This window comes from Mesoplodon bidens (assembly GCF_964165515.1).
Source record: "Mesoplodon bidens genome assembly, chromosome: 8".
Classification (NCBI taxonomy): Eukaryota; Metazoa; Chordata; class Mammalia; order Artiodactyla; family Ziphiidae; genus Mesoplodon; species Mesoplodon bidens.
Window position 1 is genome coordinate 40,703,933 of NC_138165.1, and position 11,361 is coordinate 40,715,293.

Here is an 11,361-nt window from a genome sequence, read left to right on the forward strand (position 1 = left end):
CTCCATCCTGTTGGAAGAGTAGAGCATCAGGTAGGCACCTTGCCAAGAGCACATATATTTAGCCAAGGTGGGTTGTGTGATAAGAGGGAGGGGCCTGGCCACATGCTGTCTGACTCATCCTCTCAAGCACACGTGTCACTCACTTTCTCCTACTGTCGGGACAGCCTCCTTCAGAAGACAGAGTCTGACTATGACTTCCCTGGGCAGCAACCCTTAATTTCCACAGACCAAATTTCAGAAACGAACAAGCACTGGGAGCTACTGAGCCTTCACTAAATCACATGGGCGCTAACATCATTATTACTTGCTTTTGGCCCTCACACAATTGTCCTTTCTCTGGTTTGGAATTGCAGCCTGGGCTTCTGTGCAGTGTCTGATTTTTCTCCAAGCTCCATAGCAGTCTGCCAGGCCACAGAAGGGATGTTAAAATAAAGCTACTTTCCTACTTCATTCTCTGGTGTTTTGTGTTCAAAGTTGGCATGTATAGTATATGGTCATATAGTATATACTATATAGGATATGTATAGTAATGTGCCATACATAGTATGGCATATATAGTATATGCCCTATACTGGCATATTTGGATGTGCCATACATAGTGTATATGTGTAGTAATATAGTGATATATCATAAATATATGTGATATATGTGATATGTGATATACAGGATTTCAGATCAGAGCTGGTGCAGCATAATTTTGGGGATCATTTTGGTAGTAATTAGTAAGATATGCACTATCAACAGCAGAACATAATTTTGAGCATGGATTTTAATAATTTCTCTATAATTGCTAGCTCTATGACCACAGACAATATAACTTCCCAGGGTCTCAGTTTCTTCATCTTTACTTTGGGTATATTTGTGTTCTCCTCAAGGTTGTGAGTTTCACCAGGGTGAGGAACATGAATGGCAGAGTGCTTGGCCTAAACAGGTGATTAGTGCATGGCCAATAGCCATCTGCCAATGGCTAAGAGCTGAAAATGGCTAACATCCCAATGAAGAGGCCCCTCTCACCAATATGACTACAGGCACATCTATATCTGCCTTCCTCCTAGTAAATACCTAGATCACAGAGAAGGGTTGTTTTCCTTTTTTTTTTTTTTTTTTTTACAGAAGCCAAACGAGGGCGTTCTTTACAGACCACATGTGCTAAATCTGAATCTTGATATTCCCTAATTCCACCTTCTTGGCAAACATTGTTTGGCTCAGGAATTGCATATCAAGGCATACAAGGAGTTGTATTATCAATTAATGGGTAGTGAACATATGGCTATGAGGTACCCTCACTTATGAGTGGGCCAAAAAGAGCCAGAAACCAAATATATTTGAATCAGATTAAATATTTGTGATCTACTTTCTAGTTAAAGGAATATAATTTTTTTAAAACTGGTTTATAAGGCTCACTGGGCACCTTCAGAGATGTGCTCTCTTGGAAGACTGAAGTAATTTCTGAGTGCCCTTACTTGTTGATTTGAACGCATAATGTCTGCTGCCTCCTTTGCAGAGCTCTTGTGAAATTCATGTGCAGTTGCTTCATAAATGGTGAAACTCTAGAAATATAAAATATTATATTCTTGTATGTCCTGTGGGTGTTTGCTCCTTATTGGCTGATTGACTTTTTCCAAAATTATTATTCCTGTATCACTGAACTCCTGAATTATCTACCATTCTCATCTATAAAGGATATTAAATTCTAAGGAGTAGTGTCACTTCTTCACTTACGGTGATCATTGTTCATGATTAGGCAGAATTCTGCTGGCTAAGACATGATTCCAGAGAGGCCTAGAAGGCTCCTCCTCTGTGCTCCTTTCCCAAATATACTCCTGACAAACTTGCTAATAATAAAAAATTCTGAAACTGAGAATTCACTTCATTGTCACTGTTTTAACGGAATTACATTTTAAGCTCCACCATTCATATACACCTTATTAGGAATTGAGCTCCCCTAATCATTTTGATAGGTTTTCAGTACAGAAAAGGGAACAGAACATGAGCTAATAGGGATGAGGGCCAAAGTCTCAGAGAAATAAATGTATAAAGAGAGTGCAAGGGGTATGTTGATATCGGAATTTTTCTCTGTGTGGATGGTAGACTATTTGAACTGTGCCTAATGATTATTGTTGCTCTAATTCTCTAGGTGACCAAAAACCACACAGAATTATCTAGAAATAAGTCTTCTCTATGCAAGACCCAAAATACTTGGGGCTGAGGAAAGAGAAGAAAAATGGATCTTACCCAGAAGGTCTTGTGTCTTCAATGGCTCTGTCCACTGGGATCAAATCACTGAGGTAGACGTTGAAATTTCCTTCTTTCCATCTTCTTTCTACCTCCTTCTCCTTTCCATGGGGAACAACTACCGGACGTCCAAACTGACCTGGAGCTTTGGGGTCCCTTGGAGAAAGTGTCACATCAATTCTTAACACACGGTGCATTCCACCATCTTCAGGCGAACGAGCTTTTCTGTGACTTTGGTTGAGTTGTTCAGGCTGGGTTTTGGCAGTTAAATTGATTCTTGCTGGCCCCAGCCCACCAGCTAAGGCTTGATTGGTTTGAGACACTGCTGCTCCCTGGAGAGCAAGAGAAGAGAAAGATGTCTCCCTGCTCTTCCCGGCAATGAGTTCCTCTTGGCTTTTGCGCAGTACTGTAGGAAATATAGTTTTGGTTTTGGAATTGGGGACCTCTTTGGTGTCTGTCTTTAGCTCCTCCTCCTTGGTTATAATCACAATATGGCTTTCAGACAAATTGAGTTTCTTCCCATCAGCCACTTTGGCTGCATCATCCTTTGGCAAGCCTCCCAACTGTGTCTCATTAATAGATTGCTTCTTTAAGCGACTTGAATTGGCAATGAACTTGGAAAAGGGAAGGTTCTTACTGGCTTTGTGTTTATTTGCATTTAGTTCTTTGCTCTGAGTCTCAGTTTTATTTAAGGCTATGGCTTCCCTGGGTTTTGGCTCTGGTGGGCTGGCAGGGTAGGTCCTTTCATTTGCTACTGCCTGGAATTGCTGCTTTGATCTGTCAATATTAAGATGGATGGTCACATTTGGGTTCCTCTCAGCTGCTTGTTTTGATGTTTCACTGCTGAGACTAAGACTCTTCAGGCCCTCCTGGTTTATACCAACAGGTCCTGTGTGTACAGATATTTTGGCCAGTGGAGTTCCCCTTGCTGCTGTGAATGGGGTTTTCTCAGCCCCCTGAGCTGTCTTTTGCTTTGGCGTCACGTGCGAGGAAACTTCAGGTCTGACGTCTCGCCCCTCTGTCTTCCGCTTGGTAAAAGTCACTGGGGGGGTCTGCAGATATGCAGGACGCCACAAAGGTGCAACCTTGCCCCTTCCGGGGGCATTCTGCACTTTCCTTTCCTTCTGGGTTTGGTCCAAATCATCCTCAACCTTGAGCTTACTCTTTTCAGTCTTTCTAAAGTTCTCTTTGCCCCATACGCCCTTCCCGTGTCCCTTCGAGGGGGGCTTCATCTCTTTCACGCTGCCGTCAAGGCTCTTCACCTGGTATGGCTGAACTCTGAACCCTTTCCTCTCTCTCCGGACGATGTCTTCCTTCAGGACCCGAGTGTTGATCTCACTGAATGAGAGGCGGAGAGCTGCCATGTCAAAGAGCAGCCAGATGACAGAAGCTACAAATATAAATGCCAGGACTCGCCCACTTCCTCGGAAAAACTTTCGGATCTTGTTCATGGTACAAAGGCTTCCCTCGCAGCCTGCCCTCCCTCTGAGCCTGCTTACCTTGAGGGGAGAGGGAGCTGACGTAGTAGCAATAGCAGCAGCAGCAGCAGCAGCAGCAGCAGCAGCAGCAGCAGCAAAGTTGCCAGAAAGTGGCCCCCTCCCCTGAACAGAGCAGGAAGCAGCAGTCCAAAGGGAGAGCTCAGCTCCTACTGCTTCAGTCTCTGCCTGCGTGGCATTTCACAGCAGAGCATCCGTGCCTGCTTGGCTGGCCCCTGGCTAAGCCCTGCTAAACATTGCCCTTTGGTCACCCTGGGAGCGGTCGATTCCAGCCACCAGACAGGTCAACAGATCACTCGCCTTGTCTCCATGAGCCCATGTCCACCTTCCTACAAACCCAAGAAAAGGTGGGGTCCGGGCTGCGCCTTCTCTCCTCGCAGTTCTCGGTCTGCACGCTGTAACCCAACACCACTTCTCAGAAGGAAAACATTTCAAGCCATTAACCAGAAAACTTCATTCAGCTCTCACCTTCCGTGTTATGTGAGAGTGTGTGTGTTTTCAGGGCAATTAAAGAAAACTGTCTAACTTGGAGGGCATGTGTTCCTGGTTTGTAACCCCACCTACCCCATTCCTGCTTATTAACCCTATTGTACCCAGGTCTCCAAGTGATTTGCCCCAGCAATTCATCACTGAACTTAATGTTTCAACTTGGAGAGGTAACAGCTTATAGAAGGGGCTGAGCATAACCTCAATACCAAAGGTGGGTGTTTGATTATTCAGAACCTTCTCGGTGGGGGGGGGCATCAAAATCTTTGTTTGTAAGTTAACTTTTTGTTTTAAATGAGTCCATCTATTTTTATTATTAGATTCAGTAGACATAAACTTAATTTGTCATATTGCTGTAAAAGTTTCTAAACTCTTACTCTTGGTTTGGATACTTGTCCCAGATGTAACAACAGCTTGCAGAGTGAACCGGAACTTGGACCAGACTCTGAGTGGCACTGGTAGACTGGTAGAACACTGGTTCCAACAGCTTTATGGTAGAATCACACTGAAGAAATCCTCGCAAATTCTGATTAATTGATGGGGGGGGGCAAGGGGCAAAGATGACCATTGGTCTGCATTGTGTTTTTAGAAGCTTCCCAGGTCTTTCTAATGTACAGCCAAAGTTGAGAAACACTGGTCTAGAATAAAATGCCTCACCATTATTTTTTGGGTTTTGGAACACTGCACACAATTTTTGTGAAATTTTCTCCCAGACAGAGTAAAACCTAATAAAAACTATACATTCCCAGAACAACTGAATCAGAATCTGCATTTTTATAAATTTAATTTTTATTTTATATTGGAGTACAGTTGATTTACAATCTTGTGTTAGTTTCAGGTGTTACAGCAAAGTGATTCAGTTATACACACACATGTATCCATTCTTTTTCAAGAATCTGCATTTTAACCTCACCTGCTATAAACATTGTCCCTAAAGTTTGAGAAGCACAGCCCAGGAGCACTGTTCTCCGAGGAGCTCTGAGTGATTTGCAGACAGAGATGCCACTTATTTCTCCAGTGTTAGGAGGGGTATAGCATCCCCGCTTTGAGATAAACTTAGGCTCCCAAAGACTTGGGAAGGGAAGAAGGGAAGATTCTGAATAATTTATACTTATGCATTGCCTTCCACAACATTTTAACTTTAAGTTTGTACTTTACCCCATGGGAAGGAACCCAGATAAGTGCAGCTATGGTAACATGTTTCTTAAATCTCTGATTCTCCTTTTTATTCCGTGCCTGCTCAGTCCAGTTTGGACTATCCACATGGATGGCAGCACTGGTGGCTCAGCCATTTCCTCCATGCACCTCTGCCCCCCATTTGTCCATCCTTCCAATATTTGCTGAGTCTGTCCCATCGCTCAGGCCCTGTGTTGGGTGTTGAACGATATTGAGTAAAAAGGACATAGTTCTTGTCTTTGAGATCTCACAGTCTATTGGTGGACACAGACAGGTAGGCACATATACGATACACAGTAAATAATATGAGAGAACCATATCCTGGATTCTTTGGGAATGATTTTTGGAGAAGCTATCCTTAGACTTGAGGAATGAACAAGAACATAATTATCTCTGCTCATACTGTGGTCAGAGAAGGGACGTATTAGTTGGATGGTGAAAGGCAGATAAATTAGCAAAAACATAGGAGTGAAGAGAGAGTATAGTACTATGGGAAGCACACATTTCTGAGAACCAGCATGATTAGAAACTCGGGCGTGTGTGTGTGCGCGTGTGTGTGTGAGCGCACGTGTGTGCACATGTGTGTGCGTGTGCGTGTGTGTGAGTGTGTGTGAGTGCGTGTGTGTGTGTGTGTGTGTACCCCATATGCCCCAAACTGTTTGCTAAGCTCTTTCCATTGAGTATCTCATTCGATCTTGACAACAATCCAATGGTGACAAACGCATGGTGAAAAAGCACCTCTAAAGGCCTCTTCCCAGCCTTTTCCACATCTTTTTCCTGGTTAGTCTATGAGAATCTGTAACGATGATAAAAGTTGGTTATAAGCAGCTCTACAGACTCAATACTATGGATCTTCAGAAAATCAGTAACAATCTCTACTGGTGGTTCTCACCAGCTATGTATTTCTCCTCTTTTTTTTCCTCTTAGCTGGGCTTCCATGATGTTCGGAGCAATGAAAAAGTATGGATAGAAAAGAATAGAAAACAAAGAAATTAAGAAATTTTACCTTTTATAGCAGTCAATACACACATTATTCAACAGATGACTTTTCATATAGATACATGATGCTGCTTTTTGGTTTAGTTGTATTAGTTTCCATATTACTAGCAGAAAACTAAATATATAGGTGGGTTGGCTGTTTAAGGTACTTCTGGCTGTCATCCCAAATGGTAGACTTACCTGGTCAAATTCCTCAAGAATCTGCACATACTTAGTTGGAGTGGGTATCATTCTAAAAAACTAGGGCTATGACGTGGTCCTTGGGAGGCTTTTGGAGGGGTTTTTCTAATTCATTTTGACTTCTTTTTGACACTTGTGTAGTAAAAAATTAAAAATGTATTTTTAGTTTCTTCTTCTGTAAAAGAGGTATATTAGTAGGAGGACCTGTCCTTAAACTCTACATGGTTGATGTCAGGATTATCATGTTAATAGCTACCATTTATTGAGAATTTACTGAGTGCCTGACACTGGATTCTCCTAGATTAAATCATGAACTGTTTAGCAGGACAGCTTTGTATATAGTTAGATTGAAATCTGTGTTCCTTTGTTTTGTTTCCAAGGTGAATATCTCTGAATCATGCTCATTGATAATCAGTAGGAGTTCAATACACATTTTAAAAAATTTCTATTCTCCAATTTCCCCAGTCAGAATGCAGAATATTAGAAGTACTGGTTCCAGTTCCCTGGCTTTGTGTCTAAAGTAACTCTCTCAGAATATTTGAAAGTTGTTTTTTTTTTGACTATGTAAGTATATTCTGAGTAACTAATACTTATTTTCTTTTATAATATGTACTCAGTTGCTTACCCTTAATTATAAAAGATATAAAAAGAAAATATATTTAAACATATATTCTTTAGAGAATAATGAGAATCTACAGATGCATCACTGAATTTGAATGTAGATTTAAATTTGGAGATTCCAATTAAAGACAATATGTGATGAGGATATTATTCATTTAGGAAATTTGAATGGGAGAATCAAGTAAATATCATTTTGCTTTTGTATTTTAATATGATCATTTTTTCCTCCAAAATTCTTTTTTTTTTTTTGAGAAAAAGAGAAATTGTATTCAAGAAGATAACACTGTCCTGTGAACAAAATTCACAAAAAAAGAAAGTTGAAAATCATAATTTAAAGGCTGGAGTTTTTATAAAGTCCATAGGTACCATAAATATAAAAATGATAATTTTACTCCAGTTTAACTGGTTCTTCCAGTGAAGATGGATGAATACAATTTCTGGCAGCCATTTAAGCTTCAGTGTAAGTACCCTTTGTTATAAGATTTAGAAGCTGGTTAAGAAACAGCCTCACTATCTAACGCCCAGAGAATGAGGACTGCTGTGATCTTCCCTCCGACATTTGTCCTTGAAAAAATTTCCCATGTTAGTGGTGGTAAATCATAATCCATTAAGCCTGAGTTTGAAGAAAGCAAGGCCTCTATCATTGAAAGATAATACACTGTGCTTAGATCTCAGGTTTCATTGATTTTTTAAAAATTAATTTCTATTGGAGTATTGTTGCTTTACAACGTTGTCTTCATTTCTACTGTGCAACAAAGTGAATCAGCTATATGTATACATATATCCCCTATTTTTTGGATTTCCTTCCCATTTAGGTCACCACAGAGCACTGAGTAGATTTCCCTGAGCTATGCAGTAGGTTCTCATTAGTTATCTTTCTTATACATAGTATCAGTAGTGTGTATATGTCAATCCCAATCTCCCAATTCACCCCACCCCCACTTCTCCCCTCCTCGGTGTCCATACGTTTGTCCTCTACATCTGTGTCTCTATTTCTGTTTTGTGAAGAGTGGAGCCAAGCCAGCATCTGTGCTTTTTAGGTCCCTGGCCAATTTAATTGTTTTAATATTTTATTTTGATTAAGAAAAATTTAATAAATTTAAAATAAAACTGGGACTTCCCTGGTGGTCCAGTGGTTAAGCATCCGCCTTCCAATGCAGGGGGTGTGGGTTTGATCTCTGGTTGGGGAACTAAGATCCCACATGCCGCAGGGCAACTAAGCCCGTGTGCCACGACTACTGAGCCTGCACACTCTAGAGCCCATGCGCCACAACTAGAGAGCCTTCATGCACAATGCACTGCAACTAGAGAGAAACCAACACACTGCAACCAAGTTCCCGCGTGCCACAACTAAGAACCGACACAGCCAAATAAATAAGTAAATAAATAAATAAATATTTTAAAATTATTTAAAAATTAAAAATAAAATAAAACATTAACTGAGCATCCACCTTGGGAAAAGAACTGCGCTAGTTGTCAGAAGGAAAAAAGTGCCTTAAGAGACAGCTGTCAATGAGCCCGAGACTTTTTTTTTTTTTTTCTTTTTGCGGTATGCGGGCCTCTCACTGTTGTGGCCTCTCCCGTTGCGGAGCACAGGCTCCGGATGCGCAGGCCCAGCGGCCATGGCTCACGGGCCCAGCCGCTCCGCGGCATATGGGATCCTCCCAGACCGGGGCACGAACCCGTATCCCCTGCATCGGCAGGCGGACTCTCAACCACTGCGCCACCAGGGAGGCCCGAGCCCGAGACTTTTAACTCAAATACTAAGTTAACAGAGCCATTGGTATTGGTTAATTATAAATTTGGAGAAAAAGGTAAAATAGCTCAGGGTGACTCTGATTAAGGCTTTACTAATTCAGAAAGGAAAGGTAGGAAGAACAATGACAGTTTGGAAGAAAAGAGAAGTTCGGATTTAAACATGTTGTGTTTGAAATATATGTGGACTACATAAACATGTATATATTGAGCAAATATTTGAGTACCAACCGTGTACTAGCCTCTGGGAAAACAAAGAAGCTGAAGCTCACAGTTTAATGTAGCTGTTTTCAATTTTTTGTGCATCAAAAATCTCAAGGGGAGGGACTGTTAAAATATAGATTCTCATGTTCTTCCCTCAGTAATTCTGAGGTTGGATATAGGGCCTGGGAATCTAGATTTTTGACTATAATATCAGATGATTCTGATATAGGTGGACCAAGACCCACACTGTGAGGTTCACTGGTTCAGTGACAGAGGCAAAATATTAATACAAAAATGGGAAAAGTGAATGAAACAAGCAACTAACCTAAGAAGGAAGAAAAATAAGTCCTGACAAGAAGACAAGTTTAGTGTTTCAGTGTCTTACCATTCCAGGTTGGAGAAGGATGGGAGTAGCCATTAGTATAGCCTGCAATTTTCTAAGAAATCAGGTCCCTAGCTCTCTGGTCCTAAGAAGGACCTGCAGCCTTGTCAGTGGGTCTCAGCAGGGCAATGTGGAATCTATGATTTGTGTTGTGTTTCTTCAGGCTGTCTGGGAGAGCAGACTTTTGTAATTTTGGTTATCACTTATACATTAATTGCATGTTTTCTTGTTTAATGTCTGACTGTCACTAGATTTTAGGTTCCAGGAAAGCAAAGACTGCATTTCTTTTATTCACCACTATATCCTTAGAGCCTAGTACTCAATCAATACTACTTTTCCCAATGTTCTGGGCACCCAGAATACAACAGTGACTAAACCAGAGAAGTTCCATCGTCTTGTAGTTCATTCATAATGAAATAAAGAGACAAAAATGTGTAACTTTAGGTAGTCATGTGTGCTAGAAAGAGAATTAAAGGAAATAGGGAAAGAAAAGTGGGAATATAAATCAGGGCAACCTCTTTAAAAGGTAACATCTGAGAAGAAACTTGAATAGAGTAAGGGAGTAAGCCGTGAGAAAATCTGGGGGAAGAGATTCCAGATGGTAAGAACAGAAAAATCAAGATGTGACATTGGAAACAAGCCTGGCATTTTGGAGATGGGTAAGAATGTGAGTGTAACTGGAGTAGAATGAGTGAGAAGGAGAGTGGGAAGAGATGAAGAGGTAGGCAGGCTCCAGATTTTGTAATTAATTTATTGTATATATGATTCAATTAGTTGAAAGAGCGGGCTAACACTCATAGCATTACCTATATTACCTCAAGTAATCTTTACTTAAAATCAACTTCGTGAATTAGGTGCTAAGATCTCCACTCTACAGGTAAGAAAACTGAGGCACAGTGAAGTTAAGTAGCCTGTCAAAGGTCATACAGCCAGCCAAGCAGTGGTGGGTTCAGGATATAAACCCAGGCTGGCTGGATCCTATACATCACTGTTTCTCAATCTCTTTCTCATTATCAGATCTTTCTCCCTGAGAGAAAAATTAAATTAAAACTCTCCCTAAAGAGAGAGAATTTAAATACTGAGAAACAATACTTTGTCAAGTAGAGTTCAGCTTTGGAGGGCCAGAAACCATTGTAATATTTTAGAATGTTTTTGCCCCCTAAGAATCAATTTTTGCCCCCTTGAGGGTGACATCACCTCATTGAGAAAAATGCATATACTACACTATAATATCTCTCATAAAAGCATAATTTTGTAATAAAATTTTCTTATAAATAAATGAATATTTTTATAAATAAATTATATCTCTCTTATAAATAAATGCTTCTATTGTATAATTTTCTTACAAACAGGGAAATAAAAGGGATAATTCGGTAGCTTGATGAGACTGCCTTTTACCTGCAGATGGATTAGACCTGAATGCTTTTGAAGACTAAGGCATAGGGGAGGTAAGATTGAAGATAAAGAGTGGATAAAGCCTTATCAGGTTAAAGTGATGTCCCAGAGGAGACAGGAAATAAGCTTAAGAGCACAGGTGGATTATTTAATTCATTTTAGAAACAACTAGGGGCATGTTTCATTTTGAAATTGTACCTGTTCCAGGGCAGGTAAGGATGAGTGGAGATGGAAGGAAAGAAAGTTCAGGGAGTTTGTGCTCGATGGCTTCTGATTATTTTACATAAGCACGAGACAGACAGTGAAGAGTTGGGAGTGGGTGGGTAGGGGGTCGAGGCACGTGCTAAAGGTTGGAATCAGTTGCTATGAAGAGAAGGAAGAGCTGCCAACTCAGAACAGGAGCAAGGACTGTCAGAGAGCTTTGAGCCCTGA

The 11,361-nt window shown here is 40.8% G+C and overlaps 1 protein-coding gene across 1 annotated transcript in view; it reads right to left on the reverse strand.

Moving 5' to 3' along the window:
* GALNT5 (polypeptide N-acetylgalactosaminyltransferase 5) overlaps positions 1–4,224 on the reverse strand; it is a 40,482-nt gene extending 36,258 nt beyond the window's left edge. Inside the window, exon 1 of the mRNA XM_081241582.1 lies at positions 2,236–4,224. Coding sequence (XP_081097708.1) covers positions 2,236–3,686 — 1,451 coding nt within the window. The 5' untranslated portion in view covers positions 3,687–4,224. The remainder of the gene's footprint in view (positions 1–2,235) is intronic.
* Between the last annotated feature and the right edge of the window lie 7,137 nt (positions 4,225–11,361).